Source organism: Paramacrobiotus metropolitanus, unplaced genomic scaffold (genome assembly GCF_019649055.1).
Source record: "Paramacrobiotus metropolitanus isolate TYO unplaced genomic scaffold, Prichtersi_v1.0 Parri_scaffold0000039, whole genome shotgun sequence".
NCBI lineage: Eukaryota > Metazoa > Tardigrada > Eutardigrada > Parachela > Macrobiotidae > Paramacrobiotus > Paramacrobiotus metropolitanus.
In genome coordinates this window covers 767,234-787,088 of record NW_026570259.1, presented here as the reverse complement: position 1 = coordinate 787,088, position 19,855 = coordinate 767,234, and the positions used below count along the sequence as shown (strand labels likewise).

Genomic DNA, 19,855 nt, shown 5'->3' with positions numbered 1-19,855 from the left:
TTATGAGTCATGACCATTTGCAATAAGCAAAATACGCCATGGAAACTTGCCTGGTCAGTGTAGCAACTGGCCAGTTGGCCATAAGTATAAACTAAATAACGACCATGTTATAGAGCACAGATATAGGCCGATCGTCAACATAAGCAAAAAACGCAAAAAAAATTTATTCGAATCTTTTCACGTACTCAAGAACTGTTTGATTCCTTGCGTCATACTATTCAACCGTAATTGTGGTGGAAAAACCTGTTCTTACTCCCTGAAATTCTTACTCCCCGAACCATAAACGTGAAAATTTAATTTAAAACACGCAAAAACCGGCATGTAGAACGGCGTTCAATCATAACATTATCATGCCGGTTTATGCCCGGCCTTTGGAGCAGTGCGAAGCAGGAGACTGTTGTCCGTGTTTTCACTGTAACGACGGAAGAGTTCTTGATCCAGATGTCAGCTGTGCCATTACTAATTGTGGCGCAAGTTGCGGAAATAATGTTCTGGAGCAACTCCGCTGTTTTCTCAAACGAGAAGCGGAACGGCGTGAAGCCCTGTTGTTTATACGGAGTCAAAGGGACGCTTACAAGCAAGCGCAGCGTCAGCACTGGCAGCGCCATCTGCGTACACGCTACCGAGACATTGGGTGTCGTGTAGCAAAACGGCCGCTTTTATGCGAACAGGTACGTGTACATAACGTAGAAACAATTTTGGTAAACAGACTTTATCCATAGCCGCTCGTTGCAGGTGATCGTACCACCATTTGGATCACGCTCGTGTGGCGCTGTCCAGGATTTCACCTGTTGCGGTCCCACCGAAGAGACCATCAGTGACCGCGTTCATACGCTTCTTGGTGCTACAGACGACGACGCCCTGCCAAAACACGAAACCCTGGATAATCCTCTGACAATGGCCAGTGTGTGTCAGTACTGCTGCACGAAGACGGAAATCCCTGTTTATTGCCATCTGGATCCGGTACGGCTGGCCAAACGGACACCGCGTATGAAAGGTTGTTTTGTCCATGACAAACGACAACGGCGGAGTCTGCGCTATTCCGTACCGCATTCCGGAAAGAAAGTTACAGTCATCACTCAGGACTGTCCGATTCATGCCTTCAAAGGAACGAGATCCAACTGGGATGGGTGGAGTTTGACCGGCTCCATAGCGGGAGGGACCATTGTCGAAGCGAGGGAAATTGTAGAAGGTATTATTGGAGATGCCGAGGTTGATTAGCCAGCTTTTGAATGATCCAGAAGAAGAGGGGCGGTTGGTATGGCCGATTTAAGATACCACGGATTTTAAACGTCATACGAAAAAGCATTCTGGACGTTCAGGATGCATCAAAGCACCACATGAACAGCAATAAGTCGCCCCTCACTGCGAGCTGACATCCTGGGAAAACTTAGTATACTGAGTATTTATTAGGACTTGTTTCTACTGAGAACTGATTGTACGGTTAACACTGTTAACTCGAGTAGATTTCCTCAAGTGTTAACACAGGTATTTTAGACTCGGTGTCGTGCATGTCGGTGTCGGTCATCTTGTGGATAAACCGATCGCATTTTTCGTCCCAATTGAGAAACAATCATTATTCCAAATATGCTAAGGTCCGTAGTCCGTACTTATGCTAGTTATGAGGTCAAGATGGACCTAAAGATGACAAATTACGTATGTTTAAATTCCCATGCTTCCAGTTTCGCCGAAATTATAGTCTTTAATCAGCTGGATGTCATATCCGACCATAGCAACCTTTCTCCAGTTTAACTGAACAGTTATACAGATAGACCAGCACGCGAACATCAAGAAAAACCAGTAGAATGCAGTCGGCCTATAGACTGGCTGTGGAATGTTGCGAATCGTTTCGTGCTGTGGTACTCTGCTAATCTTTCTGAATTTCTGCCAAGCGAATAAATGGTATAGATCAGTTGACCAACCCGTAATCGATGGAATTCAAAGCGATCATAAGCTCAACATAGTTAAGGATACGGATGGATTTATAATCACTTCGCCTGGTTATCCGGATAATTATCCTCCGCTGGCCAACGAGAGCTACTATATAAACGGATCTCAGTACCCAATTCAAGTACGTATCCTCACCATTCTGTCGATTCATTTGTACCAAGTTTGTCTATAGTTCTACAAGTTTACTAGTTTAGCTTTGGGATTATTGCAGCTTGATGCTACTTATGAGCTACAAGATCAAGATCGAACCTATAACCGATGCTTAACAGACCGGTTGGCCATATGGGATTTAAAATGTAATATTTAAGTGTGGAGCACTTTCATTGTATCCTAGTATCCTACTCTAGTTTATTTATTATTATATCTTTATTCATATGGTCGTATGATTGTTGCTACCATTTATTAACCGAATTTGTTTCGTAGATCCATACAATATCTTGTTGATTGCTTGCGGCAAAGGTAACTTCAGCGTCACCTCATACAGCGACCAAGTTGTAAGTTTTTAACCTCAGTCAGTCCATTAGCAAATAAAAAATGTGGATGACGTTCTGGCGTAGGCACTGTTGTTTTTGTCGGATGGTAGTCAGCAGTTCTCAGGATTCAAGATCACAGTGACAAGTAGGACTAGTGATTTCTTCGTGTTCTGAATTGTCTACGAGGTTCAAGAGTATATGCATAAATTGGACAGGATCCGAATGTGGATATGGTGATTTGTGGTGCCCTTCAGATGACTTTATTTGTGTACCGAATGAGCGTATCTGTGATGGTAAGGTAAATACTGGGTGGTTAACACAAATTTTTGCCATTCAGGCGTCAGCTGACAATAAATGCTTATGAGCAGGGGTCCCGGACTGTCCAGATGGAGAAGATGAGGTCTGTAGTTCCACTTGTGGTCTTCCAGCCGTACAGCCAAGCGCTAATCCGGTGCGCATAGTTGGAGGCGTCACGGTCAGTTGTTCGTTTTAAAGTACTGTATTTCAATAGCGTCATTATCGTTGATCGCTTTTTTATTGTGGTGGTGATTTTAAATTGTTTGACAACAGGCGGTGCAGAATTCGTGGCCATGGCAGGTTTACCTTTCGTTAACAACAACGTACTGTGGCGCTTCGGTGGTAAGCTAGTGGCTTTGCAGTAACCTGTGGATTTTTAAGCTGCTTTATTTACATAACACCTGCAATGTGTATGGATGCAGATTGGAAAACAATGGGTTATGACTGCTGCGCATTGCTGTATGAAGGACGGCGTGTAGGTACTTGCTGCTTCATTTATTTTACGCCGACTTTTACAACCGTGTGACGGCACGAATGGACGGAAGTTGTTGCTTATAGGCAACGTAAACCCGAGGAATTTACGCTGTACATGGGCTTCCATGACTGTTGGCCGGTGATTGATGCAGACGCCGTTAAAGTGAAAGGAGTCTATTCGCATCCCAGGTTCCACCCACTATTGGCAGGCGTAAATTACGACTTCTGTTTTCTCGAGCTGGAGCAGGTACTGTACTTTACCGGAAGGCGTTTTTGTGGAAATATGTCGAACGGTGGACCTAATATTTGTTTCTGTACTGCGGCGATTTTAGCCCATAACATGGTCGAACCAGATAAGCCCTGTTTGTCTGCCCCGACCATACGATGAACCAAGGGTGGGGACAGTGTGCACAGCCACCGGGTGCGGCTATACGAATCCGAGCAACGCTAGCGGACCCAGACCGAAAGGCGTCTACGCCCGTCAGCTCCAGCAGGTTGATTTGAATATCGTGGACCCGTTTGTATGCGCGGTTAGCTACATCCAAATGACACCGGAAATGACCTGTGCCACCGGACCCGGGAAAGACACGTCAGTCTTGTTTGGCGTTCTAAAAGTCTAAAGCTCAGTTTACAAGCTAAAAGCTAGAGCAAGCATTATTATTCGGCAGACATTCCACGTGAGTAGATTCGTGGTATTTTGCTCACAGATGTCAAGGAGATAGTGGCGGACCGTTAACTTGCCGGATGCCTGCAGCAGATGGCTCGCCTTCAGCGCAGTTTGAACTGACAGCGCTGACCTCTTTCGGCCTGTACGGATTTTCCTGTTTCCTTTTTTTTACCTTCATACACGTCATTTTACTGAAAAATACGCAAGCAAAGTTTTTAAAAAACCGAGGCGATAACTGCTTGAGCCACTGATGACAGAGCGCAAGTACAATGTAAAGCTTTTTTACGGTGTACTTGCGCTAAGTCATTAGGAGCTTTGAAAATATTCTTGATTGCTTTTGTAGTGGATGCGCGTCAGGCACGCCGGGTGTATATGCCAACGTGCGCTTTGCCCTCCCGTATCTGATAGAGGTATTGTATGAACAACACCGAGAAGGCTGGTTTGAGGATACGTCCGTGCCATTAGCTGACCATTTGCGTAGTGGATCCAACCCGTTTCCTGTCAGAAAGTCCAATCGTACAACGACAACCGTTACAAGCGACGGTACCGTCACTCGGCTTTGTGACAACAAACAGTTGTTTTATTTTCTGTTTACATGTTATTTACATGTTATTTTGTGCTTTTATTGTTGGTTTGATTATCTTCTCTGGTTTTATATTATTATAGTAGCTAACCTTACGTAAAAATGCGGCTTAATTTGGACATCTGTAAGTTAAAGCCAGTTTTGCAAAGGGATTCTGAAAAGTTCCCTTTATCCTTATTGTTCACACCTTACAATGAACTGTATGTTGAGTATTGTTTAGACCGCATACCGGTATATCTCTGTCACCGTGTGGCACTCAACAATGTATAAAGTAAGTTTTGCACTGTGGCTGGCGCTGCTGCAACTACAGAGTACACTGTTATTAAATTCACTATGGCTGCTAGACATCTGTGAAATATAATACTGAAATTGCTGAATGGAACTAAGTCCATGTATGGTAAGTCCATTAGGATGATACACTCAACTTTGAGTAACTCAAGCAAACTTGCAACGCTTGCAAAGGTAAAGCAAAAATAAAACAAAAAATTCTTGTGATAAAAAATGTCTGGAGTTACTCAATTGGGTAAAAGAACACAATCATACTACAAGTAATATCAGGTGGTAAAGCAATTGCCGTCAGTGCCCCACATTTCTGGCCCAACGACCACGATAAATCGCCTTTTACTGTCCCGCGAAACGTTACCCATATATACAGTGCTACAAAATACAAATGCCTCACGCACTATTTTGATTCCATGTGCGACGCTAGCCTAGATTCGGCATCAGTAAATTTTTTGTAAGCAGATGTCTGATTAAAGGGCGACGAAAAAACCTAGCAAATTCCGCATTAAACGTTTGCTTAGCAACCTAATGCCTGCTTTCGCTCGCTACAGTGAGATGTGATACGAGTACGTAAATATGTCGCTCTAGTCGCAGGGAGGGTATGGATCATAGTGGAGCAATGACGAAATCTGTTGTCATAAAATTTATTACAGCATACGCTTTCGCAATGGCACGCTAAATAAGTTAAACTAAGCACGTATTATTTACTTACAAAGAATATCAAGTATTGAAAAACTTTTACGGTTGCTTATTCTTTGCTTATTCAGTAATTGGTTGGATTACATACTAGCGGTTGGCGGCTCGCAATCGTTTCATCTATCTATTTTGCCCATCTGCTTTAATTGAGCAGTACGTATTCAATGATCATCTTTTGTTTGTTTTTTTATTCGGTGCTCATCTTAATTAAGACAGGTGCAGAAATCTTGCTTGAACACTTTCATCCGTTTGACTTTCTTTTTTATTATGTCGTTTCGTTAGCAAAACCGGCAGGGCTTTTTTCATACGCCATTTTTCTGGTGCAGTTTCACTGGACGGATACAACAGTTTTTGGTAAATCGAAAAACGCGCACAGCCAGAGCACGTGGAAACTTTCAGTTTCCTAAAGTTTGAAATGGAAAAGCTAATTATGAATTATCTTTTAAACTTTCTTTATTCTTTATTTTTTATTTTCTACTTTATCATTTCCATTAAAAATCATAGACAAATATGTATGATAGCAGGTTTTGTTAAATCTTGCTATACTTTCTCGATACTCATGCTGCATGAGTCATGCAGTGAAAGCTGAGATGAGGATGCAGAAGTTACTGTAGATTTCCACTGCTGCTTGTAAACGAAATCACTTTACGAAAGGTTTTTGAACAAAACCTGGCGACCTCTAAATGTAAGCGGGTTGTATGCCATAAAATCAAGCTAGTCTAAACGAGCAAAGACCACCGAAAGCAGTTTGGAAATGTGTTATACGTTGGCTTCCGTCACCTAAATCGCATTCCTGCTGTTGATTATACGAGTATTTGCACCAAAGAGCTGTCCCGAATACGAAAGTTGTAATTTAGATAATTTCGAATACGATACTTGTGTTTGTGCAGCTGCCCTGCTTTCTGTTGGCCGTCCCACTATTTTCAAAGTGAAATGGCATTAATCAGCCATGCATTTTGAACAGGATATGGATATGAAACCGTGTGCTACATCTGCGATACTAGAGAAGAGCTTATATCTGGCACGGCTGCCAAAGGCTGCGACGATGACCTTTTCGGCTCTCTTACTTCGCGAACACAACGCTGCAGCGGTGTTTGCGGCATCGAGGTTTCTCACGGTGCGTCGAATATTGTCATAGTGTCTCTTGCCAGTCGTTGTCGCGGTTTTACCCTGTGCTTAACAGATGGCACCTTTCGCCGCGCCTGCCACAAATCAGAAGAGCCCCATGTGGCATTCATGGCTCCGTACCGCTGCAAGCGACTTTCTGAAGGCGGTTCCCGCTGTTACTGCTCTAAGTCTTATTGCAACTACAGTGCGCAAAGGGCATTTGTTCAAGAAAACACTCTCTCCAACAGCTATGTATGAAATTTTATTGTTTTATTCCTCGTCGAGAAAGTGAAAAGAAACATGTTTTGTATAACCAATCTGCTACTATGTTTCAGGTGGATTTTTGGCCCAGTGACCATGCTAAAACGCCTTTGGCGGCCCGGCAGACAGTGCCCACGCAGTGCTACAAGTGTCACACGCGCTACCATGATTCCATGTGCGACGCTAGCCTAGATCCGACATCGGGACGTCTACCACCTCGAGTAAACTTTACGTCTAACTGCCTGCAAGGTTGCAGCGTGACGCGCTACTTCGTTACCAATCTCGGTAAAGCTTTCTTAATCTACGATTCTACTTTACAGAGTACGTTAGCCTCACTTTATACAGCAGTAACTCAACACTGTCACAAATGTTCTCAACGCAGGAACGGAAGGCCATTTGCGCTCATGTGCCGGTGATACGACAAGTCCCATAGTGATCCCGGATTCCATCCCTGAGACGTTCAATTATCATTCATGGTATCTTTGCAAGAAATGGACTGCAGCAAATGTCCGATACATCACCTGCCATTGTGTGATTAATGGCTGCAATAAGGACAGCGCAACAACAATCAAGTATCTCAATTTTACAGCTCATCCGGACAATGTTTGGGTATTCTGCGGAATCTTAACCGCGTTTAATCCAAGTGCGGCAGTTTAACTGTGTTATTGTTCTACAGTTTGCCTATAATCCTCGCAACATGCCGTTTCCATTACAAGCGACCACCTCGATCTTTAACGGCTTTGAGGAAGCAGTTATTGATCCAACCACCCCAGCCAACTCTTATTCCCGAAATCCTCCAGATTTTCTCCCACCTCTACAGGCCGACTTTTGCTACGAATGTTTGAATCGATCGGTCTGCAACGATTTGTTGCATGCAAGCCATGTGATACAAAAGCCGATCGAATGCGTGATCAAAAGCTGCCGTGTTGAATATTGGGCTGTTGGTACGTAATTTTAAATTTTGTTTTGATCAGTGAGCAGACTAGACTGTATTTGTAAAATATTTAAAGCGGAATTTAAACATGTACAATAGTATGCAGTTGATGTAAGCAGTACATATATAGACGGACAAACCGTTCGTGGGTGCTCGACTGACCCATCGCGTACGACCACAAATATCGCTCCTTACGGGAACATCAGCACACCCCATGATTATCTCTGTATCAAGCGACAGCGTTACGATCCCCTCAGACAATCCATGGCTACAATTTTCGAATGTCATTGCTCCGATCGGTGGTTTTGTAATTCACAACCTGCAGCAGCATTTGATTATTTGTGGCAAAATCCAGCAGTACAATCAGTCGAATGGAACGAGTGGGTTCGTTAGAAATTTGTTTCTATTGACCGAATGCTTTTTGCTATCGAATGCGTTTAAACCTTTAGTTTGGCTTCACACCACGATCATGGTTGCCGACACAGTCGCCTCCTTTCACACAAGGAAGTTCAACCACGACAGCGAATACACCCGATTCAAAATCGCCAGTCACAACCGCTATCACTGAGATACCGGTCATCGGTACCACCAAGGTGCTGGATTATGCTACGTCGATTGCTCCTGGAGGCTTTAAGCGCGAAGCAGATCAATGTTATCGATGCACCAACTCTATCGATGCGACTGACCCCTTTTGCGATAATCTGCTGACCTTGGGATCGGCGCTTCCGGTAACTGCTGCTTGCGTCGCAAAGAGCTGTTCCGTAACCTGGATCGTCGGTAACGCACATCGCGCTTTGTGGAACATAATCGTTTTCCAGTTTGCATCTTTTTGCAAAATCTGTTGTTACGCAGGTGTCGGTCTGACTCGGGACTGTTCATACATTGTTCCTGGGATGGAAGGCACCCCGTTTGGAGATGTAACCACTTCTTCTGCATACCTCTGCAGACGTCTGAAAGATCTCGTGATTTCCGGTAATCAAGCATCGGCGTTTGAGTGCCACTGTTTCAATCACACGTATTGCAATGCGCATCCGGAAAGCGCCTTCCTGGATTTAAGCAAAGAACGCTTAGGCTACACGAATTTCCTTTCCGATCAGTGGTTTGGGTTTGAGCCGCACCGGGAAGTAACACGTTCTCCACCGCCTACGACGAGGGGTAGGACAAGGAGCACCAAAGTGCGACTAAACTATGCCACACTGCTTCCGTCGGTTCCGTACGTTGGTAGCGCTGATACATGTTACCGGTGCCAGAGTATTCCTACGTGCAGCGATCTTCTGCACTCCGGTAATGCAAGCAGTACTGTGCGTTGTGCTGCTAGGAGCTGCTCGGTTACGTATTTCCCAGGTAAAACAAGGTGTAGCCATGTGCGGTACCTCGTACTATCCTACCAGTCTTAACGTGTGTTTCGCAGGTGTTGGGTTGACGCGAGACTGCTCATATATCCATCCTGGTATGGAAGATGTGCCTTTTGGTGATATTACAACCGGACTCACTTACATGTGCAAGCGTCTAAAAGAGATAGTGGTCACAGGGAACGCCCAAGTTGCCTTTGAGTGCCATTGCTCTAATCAGGCTTACTGTAACGTCCATCCCGAGACATCGTTCTTGGATCTAGTCAATGCACCTATGTATCAAGGCTTTCCTGTGGATGAATGGGTATAACAAAGTGAAAGCTGTTCTAAGCAAAACTTAAATTATTTTGTGTTTTTAGTTCGGGTACGATCCTCTGGGTCCTTTTATTACGCCATCACCGGCAAATGCCACACATTCCACCGATGTTGAAGGAAACTCTGTCGGTTCAACCACCGATTTGCCGTCGCTTTCCTCTTCGACTAACGCAGCTGCACCGTCCAGCAGTGTCACCGCAAGTGCTGCATTATTTCAAGGAAACGCAGCCGAATGCCACCGCTGTGTTACTGTCCCTGCGTGCAATGATCTTCAGGATCCGGCTGCAGCTGCCGCGGAGCGCAGCCATTGTGCCGCCAAAAGCTGCTCGGTGACGTATATTGCAGGTAAAAGTGTCGGTCAAGTGTAATGTCAACCACCCAAATAATTCCAGTAATTACCTACTGTAAATTTTGACGTACCAGATTTTGGACTCACCCGAGAATGTTCATTCCTCACCTACGGTGTAGAAGGTGTACCATTCGGCAACGTTACCACACGTCTACCATACATATGTAAACGTTTCCAGAGCATCCTTGTGCTCAGTGGCAACACTTACACAGCGTTTGAATGTCACTGCTTCGATCATCCATACTGCAACGGCCACCCAGAATCATCGTTCGTTGCACTGACCCGCGATCCAACTTACATCGCGATGCCAGACAATCAGTGGGTAAGTGGAAACTTTCGAGACAGAACAGCCCTGGAATCGTGAAGCTGATATTAGTTTATTTCTTATATCATTATAATTATTATTCAGTTTGGCTACGATCCGTCATTCGACAGCTCGTCTAACTCATCTGCAATGTCACTCGAAACACTTGCCGCACCGGTGTCCTCACCTGCCGGTAGCGAAGTATATCCTGGCGCTCCGGGTCATACACCACCTGATTCTCTTTTGAAATGGCCTGACCTGATTTTGCGCCCCACAAGCTCATCACCAACAGATAAACGTCCATCAGCATCATCTGCCTCTGAGAAGCCGCAAAATTTAGAAGCCAATGCTTCATCCTGTTATCAATGCTTAGAAATTCCAACATGCAATGATCTTTCCTTGGCCGACGACGTGGCTGAGAATGTCCAGTGCCCAGCAAAGACTTGTTCGGTGACATATGTTGCAGGTAATCAACCTTAAAGCATTGCAGGTTGAAACAGAAAATAATTCAACTGTTTTCCAGGCGTGGGACTAACTAGGGGGTGCTCCGATTACGCACCCGAGTTCCAAGGCGCAGTATATAATAACGTTACTGCGGATCAAACGTACTTGTGCAGACGACTGAATGCTGTAATGGTGGGTGCGGAAGCATATCCCGCTTTTGAATGCTGGTGCTGGAGGCAGGCCTCTTGTAATGAAGACTTAAGCGACGCCTTTACGCCCTTAAAAGATAATGCATCATACCTCAGTCTGACTACAGGACAATGGGTGAGCAGCGCCAATTTTCGTTACCTACAGATACTTGGACACGTTAAACCGTAAAATTGTTGCAGTTTGCGTTTACTCCAGTCGATCCGCTAAACTCCTACATGGAGCTGTCAATTTCGCTTCCCATTACACCACACCCCAACGTAAATGACAGCAAGTTGTCCACGCAAAGAACGACAAAACGGAAAAAGACCACATCGCGATCACCAAGCAGTGTGGTCGAAGACAGTCGATGGCCTAATACTGTCATATTAGTTGATTCAAAGCCGGACGTTCCGATGTATTTACCTTACGGATATTTTAAATACCCATTCCAGGCAGCCCCAGCGGCGAATCCGCAACCAGCACCGCTTCCGTCGCCAACCGGACCATTCTCTGCTGCTAGCGATTGGTAACACATTACACGTTACGGTTAATAAGGCGCTACGCTTTCACTTGATGGATCTTTGCTTCCTTTAGGTGCTTCTCAATTGGAAGCTTGATGAGTTTATGCTGGAATGAAAACTTTCCATATTTTTCTTACCAGCGAGCTGGCCCGGATATGTCAACAGAAGCGTGAAGTCATCTTTGTATTTTGGTTTTAACTACAGTTTTACTCAAGGGTTTTTCACTGAATCGAAATACTGTACTCGTACTTTTGAATACAGTAATTAGTGCTGCTTCATGATATTTAGAATTTCAGTTAACATATGTACATCTACAAATGAAACTTCACATTTATTAGGTATTGCAGAAGTCATATCTGAGAGTTTCCACCTTATAAACAATACTCGAGTAATATCAACTGGGCCATTATTATTAAGGCAAAAGAGTCGCTACAACTTTACTGACCAGTTCCGGTGTCAGTTCTCATAACGAGCTTTAGACGCAAATCCGCGCAAACAGCTACTGTACAAGGGAAAGGCTTTTAGAATTATAGAATTAAAACTTACAGATTTATATACAGTAACACAAATTTCTTTTGGAGCTATGTTTGTGACACTCCCCGCGAGAATTCCTACCAAACCAAAAGGAAGCGACCAGCACCCCATGCTATTACGCTCATAAGGGTGCATTATAAAATACCATCCTTTTCTGTTAAAGGTCACTAAGTTTGATATCTCTCAGTGAGCTATGCAGCACCACAGGAATACGGAAAGTAGTACAACGGGGGCGCTAAATATCGCAGGTCTGTCGGACGAAGATTATTACGACCTAAACGTCCTGCGCCCGGATGGTTCGATTAGAAACCCCTTTCAAGTTGGCTGGAAAGATGGTCCTGCGGAAATACCCGACTGCTCGCTTAGGTTCGACAACGATGATTTGGAGGACGGCAGCTCGGACGCAGGTTATGACATTCGCTCAGCCTTAAATATTCGTAGTGCGACATTTCCTCGTTCAAGATTACTTGAACGAAAGAACCAACAAGTAGCGCGACTATGTCGCAGATTCTGGAAAAACAAGAAAATACTCGAGGTCGATTTGAACACGAGCGAATCCAATGCTTTGCTAACGCAAAAGCTTGCAGACGCTGTTAAGACCAGCGCGGCCTTAGACAGTCTGCGAGAGCAGGCGTTTGATCATGATCCAACAGTGGAAGATGTCCTTGATCGCCATTTCCGAAACGGTGAAGAAAATGCATGTAAAATGGAGATCTTGCGTGCTCAGCTGTTTGGCCATGCGGAGGAAGATCATTCCCGGCGCAAATGGTATGCCACCACCTTGCAGAGAAATCCCGGACAGATAATCGTCGATACATTTGGAAAAACGGATATGCAGGAATTTCCCAAAGATTTGTATCGATCACTAAAGGACCACTTTCAGTTCCACGAGAACGGTTCGTCCAGTCTGTGGCAGAGTAACGACAACATGCTGAATATGGCTGGCGTACCTCTGCATAGACGGTTTGGTGATGACCGGATGACCAGCGGATTTTTGGAGTTCCGCCAAAAGGTCGATGCATTTCGGCTTCTGTTTGAAAAGAGCGCGCATGTCTTGCGCTCGGTAGAGGATTCGCAGTTTTACGACACAAACAGGCCCAATTTCGGATGGAATGTGGCAAAGGATATCTGGGAAGATCATATATCCTTGGTATGCAGCTACGAGGAAGACGTGCTAAAATTGTGTTTTGTTTTTGATGCCCATAATACGAGTATTTAATACGCAACAATAATAACGGCATGCGTATTTTCAGGTAAACTTATGCAGCACGGCTTTATCGCATCTACACCCAAAACTGTTGCCAGCTGCCAGCGCTTACGCTGATCGGAGCAGCGGAGTGCCACAACCTCAGTTGTCAGCCGACATGACCAATGTATCCCACAAAATCAATAAAAATAAGATATGAGCTAAAAACGTAGTACTATGTAGCATGTACTATGTAATGCTTCTACATGTTTCGCCATTTTAATAATGACACTTTGTTTTGCACAGGAAAAAATTTTGTCGCATCTGCTAGACCCGGCACAAGTTAAGAAAACAAAAAATTATAGCGGTCTATGTCCACAAAAATAATTGCAACATTTACATTAGCAACATTGTGTGAACAGTGAACTACAAATAGTTGTTATCCCTCATTGTCAGAGCAGTTCATCAAATAATTGGAGCAATCGTGCTCTTTCCAGCTCCAGAATTCTTTGCACTTTAACAGCGGCTTGTTTCGACTCGCTTTCGCAATCAAAAAGCTGTACCAGTTTTATAATGCGGAAAAACATTAATGTGGCAATCGATATGACAGGCATTAAAACAGAATACACATTTTTTGGTAGCATGAAAAGCCACGACAGCCATAACGTAGGTGGCAGTAGTATCACCAGCGCTGCAATAATACAGATCTCTTTAACTATGTCGACCTGACATCGCTCGGCGTCTTCTTCGTACTCCAACGCTTTCTGTCGCACCTGACGCTCGAGAATCATCCATTTGAGTAAAACTGGTCGAATGAAAGGACAATAGCTTTCGTGCGGAAAATCTTCGACATCCACGCATCGATCTCCTTGTCCGAGCTCTATAGTGGCGTATTGAGTGGGCGAGAAACGCGTGGCGATATCTGCGATTCTCGTTCTGCGTCGAATGTCGGCCTGCATATGGTTGAGAGTGCGAGACAATGTTGATACAACAAGGAATACCACAAAGCGAATAATTAAGGAATAAGAAATCTGGCTAAATTTTTAAGCGTTCCACGTTATCGTGCTCAAGGAATTTTCATGGATTTTTAATAACGCGAGTCACCGAGTGCTTCAAAACTTGTCAGCCGTAACGTGGAAACCCGGCATGGTATAAGGCTATCAGCTATAACCCAACGATTGCTAGAATCCTGGTGATCTAGTTGATTATATATCTCAAGCAGTGGGACCGGTCCAATAACACAAATGAGATCGTTAATGGATAACCCATTTCTTGCTGACGAACCCCCACCACCGACACCGAGTAGGAGCTTTGTAAGGTCAAAGCCTCCAGGCGCGGATGCCGAATTTCTTAAAGACCCACTAGCAAGCTTGGGAATCACCAATGACGAGTCGCTGCACAAACCATCGGTTTTCCTCGACTGTCTCACCACAAACAAACAGCAGCATGATAAGATTATGGCAAATTTTGGTTTTTTCGCCGAGTTTCGATTACCGCCTCTGCCGCTTATTGGGGAAATAGCAGAGGATGCCAAATTCCGGCGGACGGTTATGCATAGCATCCAAGTGCAGGATTTTGCCAAAACAGAACCAAATTCAGTGGATATTCAATTGGAAGGATTCGATGACTCCAGTGACTGGGTTTCGGAAGACGCCAATGAGCACATCTGGAAAGCAGTCCAGAATAGTGCTGTTCCAAAAAAGAAAAAGAAGAAACCGAAAAAGAAGAAAAAGAAAGATAAAAAGCCTACAGTAATGGAAGATCTTATGACTCCCGAAGAGGCATCTCTTAATTACCAGATTGCTATTGAAGAAGAACGACTGAAACGATATTTGTTGGAATACAAAACGGCGACAGAGCACGGAAATTATTTGCACGAACAAGTTATGAAAACACGTAAAAGGTCATTCGGGAGTATTCTGGTTAGTCAGTTAGAGCAAAGCTTTGCTTTTTCCAATAGAAAATTTAATTTAACAAAGAAATATAACGCATTTGTTTGCAGGTATGATCAGGAAGCGCAAGCAGTCAAATCGGACCAGGCGCAAGATGATGCCGACTTAGTCGCATTGGAAAATGAATGGAGTCATCATATCCTGGCGGTCGAAAAGGAAACAGAGATTCTGCAGAGAGAAACTGAAGCGACTGTTGCTCGTCTCCGAAACCAGATTGCTGATGCTAATGCTGAAACCGAGAAAATAAAGAAGGAAGTAGCCGTATGGGAAGCGTTCCGTGACGGTGCTATGCTTCAGAATTTAGCTCATATCGAAAGCCTCACAAAATCAATCGAGGGCCAGAAAACCGATAGTGAGCGGTATTTAGCGTTGACGGACGAGTTGATCATTCTTAGTGAAAAGGTCTCGGTGGATATGGAGAAAGAGGCCTTGAATGAACTTTGTGTTCGGCATGTTAACATGGTGCGGGAACGCATCCCGCCCGAAGAGCTACAGGGGATAGAAGACAACGACATTTTAACAGCCGAGTTGGCTACATTGGACAAAATATACCAGGACCTGTTGCAGGAAACGGACTACTTGCAGAAAAAGATTTTACATCAAACAGCGGGAGCACAAGCTCTAGCTAATTCCGTTTATGAACACAGCGCCCGTATTTTGCAGAATACGACGCTTTCTCTTGGCGACAAGACGGGGAACGGCAGTTGTCTTCCAAAAACATTAGACACCGCTACAATCAGTATTAGGGAAATGGAGTGCGTGAAAGCCAAATCCGGAGGACTGTGCGTTGTGGGAACCGGCATCTTTAAGACAAAAGAAATCGTCCCGCTGTCCAATATTAATGAACGAAAGCCATTGGCCCTCGCTGTATCTTCAGGATTTCTAGAAGTCCCCAGCATTGATGCTAGAGCAAACAGTGCAGATAATCTGCTGCACATGCCGGAAACGGATATTATAAAAACTGTAGAAGCGGTCACCAGCGTCGAACGAGAGGTGCGCCACGATGACCCATTGCAGAATTACGCAAAACCAGTATTTTTGGACGAAATTCTTCATCAAATATAGTGGATTGGTGAAGCTGTCTTATTATTTGCATGCTTTATTAGTGCTATGAGTACAATCATAAACGATTTCATGTTTGCGTGGATGAATCGCTACAGTATGATTTGGGTTAAATCGTATTGCTGTTTAAAAACAATATCAGCTGATACAGTAAAGCAAAACATATGTAGATAAATATTTTCCAGTTTGAAGTGCACTTTGTGGCAACATTGGCAGCGGTACTTAAAACAATACTGTTAAGTTACTCTTGAAATAAAAAAAGTTCAACCAAACCACGTGCATGCAATTGGCCAAATTTTATATTAGCGTTAGCACGTCTACGCACTGTGAACGAACGAAACGGAAGTTAATAAATTATAACTATTTTAATATTCCAACTGCACAGAACAGACTACAAATCAAAATCCGGATCCCCTTGTTCCGCACTGATCCCCTCTTGCATACTTTGTGCAAATTCATTCTTATCCAGCTCATCCTTAATATCAACATAGTCAGCAATATCGTCCATCTCCACAACCCTCATCTCAAAAAGGCGTTCCCGTTCTTCCACGGGAACGTTTGCGATTTGATCGACAATCTCCTTGAAGTCTTTCATTACAACATAATCCGGTAAAGGCTCTTCGTTTTCGAATTCCACCTTTCTCGGTCGACCCGAACCGGCAATGCTCATTGCAGTAGTTTTGTGCCGTCGTTTCATTAAGTTCTTGACCGCTGGTTGAATGTGCAGTTCCTCCTCCTCGTGGCGACCCAAGCGGTACGTCATCCGCTTCCGTAGCAAGTACGCTTCCGCTTTATGTTGCTCAACCAGATCAACAATCTCCCGCATCCGCTGGTGGAAAATATCTATTTCATATTTAGAAAATTTCTCTTTAATGGCATCTAATCGAGCAGTTTGTTCTCCGGTGATTTTGGATTGCAGCTGGTCAAGCCGACGAAGTTTTTGCTTTAAGCGTTCTTGCAAATGTTGTACTAGTGCTGTGGATTTCAACTCATCCTGCAAGAAAATACAGGACTATCAAATCCGGTGCTGAACAAAAGCCGTAGCTTAACTGAGTACCGACGTACCAACCAATCCGTACTCTGATTGTGGTGCTTCAGTTCAAATAATTCTTTCAGATGTTTGACTTCTTGGGGCAGTAAGACAGTTTCAAACTTTTGGTCTTTGTGGGCAGTTGTGGCCCACTCTTGCAGAAACTGTTCAAACTGCTTAAGGATATCGATTTCACGCGTTAACCAGCTGATATCATGATTTAGTTGATGTTCCAACTTCTTCGTTTTGCTTGAGATGGTATGCTAGTGAAGTGAACAGTGTACTGGTAAGTGAACGAATATCAAAATTAGTAGTTTACTACATAAATAGAAGGCAGGTGTGCTACAATGACGATTACTCTTCTATTGACCACGTGAATGAAGGTAACAAGCTTGCAAGCTACATCCCATGGAAAGTCTTAGGTTAATCTAATCTTTCCAGCCCTTGCATTAACGCATTTACTGATTTATCGATACTTCTATATGCATACGCTTGCAAGCTGTACCTCAACGTGTTGCTGTAACTGCATCAGCAGCCTCGTCAGATCCACGCTGACATCGTCCAAAACGGCACAGTAACCTTTCAGAGCATCCTTGCCTCGCTGCTCCACTTCATGGATAATCGCAGCTAAATAATCTCCCTTTCTCAGCATAAGTGCTTCCATGATCCGGCGCCCTGTTGTGCCATAACCGTTAACATAGCGGTTGATCTGATCGTCCAAGCTGGTCTCCAACTCGGTTAACGCATTCCCCAAGACCAGCACCCTGTCGGTTATTCCCTGGCCAACCTGGCTAACTTGCTCTTTGTAAGAAGTAAGTGCAGTCTCTCCGCCATCAAGCAGTTCAAACAAATATTCAATTTCGTCCGACGGCTGATTGAGGAATTTGTACAAGCTGTTGTCTGCTTCAACCGAGAAAATCTACGAATTTTCACGTACAGTTTTATGTTTTCTCAGAAGCGTTTTCGAATCATCAGGACTGACTTACTGACTTTGGTGCTTTTCTCTCCGCTGTTAATGACTTTATTTTCCTTCGTTTTTCCTCCAGGCGTTCTTTCGTTACAAAAGAACGATAATCGTCCCGTAACAGCTCATAAGCCTGGCTTTTCTAAAATGCAAACCATATACAGCGGTCACGCAATTAATACTTATTAACACGATTTTCATACTGTATAGTAAATGTATAACTAAAACCAGTGGTTTTACCCGCTAAATGTACAGCAAAACAAAAAGATCAAAAAATTTTTATATTCAGCTATCTCTGATTCATAGCCCCTAATTAGTATGAAAGGCAGTATTAATCTTCCTTACAAAACTTGGCAGTATTCTTTTCCAGTCCAGAATCTTCAAATGAGGAACATAAACGACCATATGCTCCCGGTAAAGGTTGACCTTTGCCACAGGATTTCTTTCCAGATTCACTGTTCTCAGTGAGTTCATTCGTCGTAAGACAGAATACTGTGAAACAGTGAACAAGAGTGTCAGCACCAAAAAATGTTGAAGTTAAGCACATATTGGCAGACCAGCTGGTGCACAGCATATGCGGCTTGATTCAACATGGCTATTGCGGATTGCAGGCTTAGTACAGCTTTTAATAAAAAGAGCTCTAATGAAAATCAAATCTTACTGTAGCCTGCAGATCGCCGATTTGGTTGCATCCCACGTTCAGCAATGCAAGCTTTTCTAGCGTTTCGAGTCCTTCAATGGTGACAACGGTGTTGTGAAAAAGCATTAACTCCTCCAGCTTTGCACATCCTTGTAAGCCTTCAATTTTTTCAATGTTGTTGAACGAGAGGTCTGCTCTGAAAACGACACAGATATCATGACGCTATTGGCTGCAGTCCGCAAAACGCACAACAGTAGTTCACTAGTAGAAAATAATTAGAAGAATGGCACGAATGCAAGGACAAAATTGTTGTTTAGCGTTTTCATTCTGCAGATGCAAATGTGAAGAAAATCCAGAACTTTACCTTACCCAAGCTCTTCAGTTCGGTCAGATCTTCCAGCCCAATGATCCGGCTGATGATGTTATTGTTAACTTTCAGTACCTGGCAAGATCTAAGGTACCCTAGGCCATAGGTTGATTGGATATCTGAAAATTCAGTGGCTTGTAGATTGTAACTATAAATACATTTGGTATTCGTAATAATTTCGTATAAGGAAAAGCGATATATGAACGAGTGCTTTAGTAATCCTGATGGAACCATAAAGAATTCATTAAGGTCAAGACAGTTTTCAACGCGACAGAAGGAGGAAAATCAACACTAGCCAGCGCGATTAATTGCGTTCAGGATTTCAGTCTTTAATGACTGGACGTTAATGTTATCAAATTATGCAGCTAATATTTATCGGACAAATTAGGTTCCACTTGCAGTGCACGACGTGCACAAAATTTCTATCTCTGTCGCAGTGCACAAAGATTTCGACTTGCTGTAGTTAAACCCCGTACTCAAAAATTCCAGATTGATTTCGACGATTGTGCTGACATCGATGCCCGTTGCCTTTGCCAAATGGTAACCCCACTCTTTTTCCGGTCGCATGTCCAAAGCAATTCCGGTTAAGAAATCTCGGCTGCATATTGTCGGCTTAATATACCGACGAGTATGTAATCCTCGATTGAAATCGCTGAGACTATGAATAATTTTTGTTTGTTCACGCATTTCGCAAAATTTACAATCTCGGTCTAGAAAGCTAGTGGCGTGGATTTAGGAACGAAATCGCTAATTTTATGGCATGTCGCATAACTATTCGAATAAAATACGACACTAAAGTAAGGTTAGCCGTGAACAGTTAAATATATCTATTTAATTTTTATATAATTGAAGTACTCGTACTGAATTTTCACTTCGTTTCAGAATGTTTAAAGGCGGTATCCAGGTAACTTTGTAAAAATCG

The 19,855-nt window shown here is 43.6% G+C and overlaps 6 protein-coding genes across 14 annotated transcripts; 5 read left to right on the top strand and 1 right to left on the bottom strand.

Annotated features, from left to right (window-relative positions):
- Positions 1-77: 77 nt before the first annotated feature.
- Positions 78-1,605, top strand: LOC129590201 (uncharacterized). Its single transcript, XM_055485291.1, has 2 exons — positions 78-671; positions 736-1,605. Exons 1-2 carry the CDS (start codon positions 351-353, stop codon positions 1,219-1,221), a joined length of 807 nt encoding a protein of 268 aa, XP_055341266.1. The 5' UTR covers positions 78-350; the 3' UTR covers positions 1,222-1,605.
- A 155-nt stretch (positions 1,606-1,760) lies between these two features.
- On the top strand, positions 1,761-4,784 carry LOC129590200 (transmembrane protease serine 6-like). Of its 2 annotated transcripts, XM_055485288.1 has the most exons (12): positions 1,762-2,071; positions 2,162-2,246; positions 2,374-2,444; positions 2,508-2,568; positions 2,639-2,716; positions 2,792-2,898; positions 2,994-3,062; positions 3,143-3,195; positions 3,279-3,441; positions 3,527-3,783; positions 3,902-4,003; positions 4,205-4,784. In XM_055485288.1, exons 1-12 carry the CDS (start codon positions 1,835-1,837, stop codon positions 4,542-4,544), a joined length of 1,623 nt encoding a protein of 540 aa, XP_055341263.1. In that variant the 5' UTR covers positions 1,762-1,834; the 3' UTR covers positions 4,545-4,784. The 2 variants fall into 2 exon arrangements, with proteins under 2 accessions (XP_055341265.1, XP_055341263.1); XM_055485290.1 differs by lacking the exon at positions 4,205-4,784 and having other exon boundaries at positions 1,761-2,071; positions 3,863-4,002.
- Positions 4,785-5,323: 539 nt separating this feature from the next.
- Positions 5,324-11,642, top strand: LOC129590312 (uncharacterized). 4 transcript variants are annotated; one of them, XM_055485466.1, is made up of 16 exons: positions 5,324-5,575; positions 6,387-6,539; positions 6,606-6,781; positions 6,865-7,075; positions 7,173-7,399; positions 7,467-7,734; positions 7,855-8,108; positions 8,174-8,501; positions 8,577-9,068; positions 9,136-9,380; positions 9,436-9,736; positions 9,815-10,062; positions 10,150-10,510; positions 10,568-10,812; positions 10,878-11,203; positions 11,272-11,642. In XM_055485466.1, exons 3-16 carry the CDS (start codon positions 6,659-6,661, stop codon positions 11,369-11,371), a joined length of 3,729 nt encoding a protein of 1,242 aa, XP_055341441.1. In that variant the 5' UTR covers positions 5,324-5,575; positions 6,387-6,539; positions 6,606-6,658; the 3' UTR covers positions 11,372-11,642. The 4 variants fall into 4 exon arrangements, with proteins under 4 accessions (XP_055341441.1, XP_055341440.1, XP_055341442.1 ...); XM_055485465.1 differs by having other exon boundaries at positions 5,324-5,638; XM_055485467.1 differs by lacking the exons at positions 6,387-6,539; positions 6,606-6,781.
- Positions 11,643-11,741: 99 nt separating this feature from the next.
- Positions 11,742-13,273, top strand: LOC129590316 (uncharacterized). The gene is made up of 2 exons (XM_055485475.1): positions 11,742-12,882; positions 12,986-13,273. Exons 1-2 carry the CDS (start codon positions 11,926-11,928, stop codon positions 13,136-13,138), a joined length of 1,110 nt encoding a protein of 369 aa, XP_055341450.1. The 5' UTR covers positions 11,742-11,925; the 3' UTR covers positions 13,139-13,273.
- A 191-nt stretch (positions 13,274-13,464) lies between these two features.
- On the top strand, positions 13,465-16,107 carry LOC129590315 (uncharacterized). Its single transcript, XM_055485474.1, has 2 exons — positions 13,465-14,821; positions 14,921-16,107. Exons 1-2 carry the CDS (start codon positions 14,163-14,165, stop codon positions 15,933-15,935), a joined length of 1,674 nt encoding a protein of 557 aa, XP_055341449.1. The 5' UTR covers positions 13,465-14,162; the 3' UTR covers positions 15,936-16,107.
- Positions 15,778-19,765, bottom strand: LOC129590313 (dynein regulatory complex subunit 3-like). Of its 5 annotated transcripts, none has more exons than XM_055485469.1 (8): positions 19,410-19,765; positions 18,936-19,052; positions 18,588-18,757; positions 18,272-18,418; positions 17,949-18,068; positions 17,468-17,881; positions 16,998-17,225; positions 15,782-16,926 (listed from the first exon to the last, which is right to left on the bottom strand). In XM_055485469.1, exons 1-8 carry the CDS (start codon positions 19,618-19,620, stop codon positions 16,324-16,326), a joined length of 2,010 nt encoding a protein of 669 aa, XP_055341444.1. In that variant the 5' UTR covers positions 19,621-19,765; the 3' UTR covers positions 15,782-16,323. The 5 variants fall into 5 exon arrangements, with proteins under 5 accessions (XP_055341445.1, XP_055341444.1, XP_055341448.1 ...); XM_055485471.1 differs by having other exon boundaries at positions 15,783-16,926; positions 18,588-18,762; positions 19,410-19,430; XM_055485470.1 differs by lacking the exon at positions 16,998-17,225 and having other exon boundaries at positions 15,778-16,926.
- Between the last annotated feature and the right edge of the window lie 90 nt (positions 19,766-19,855).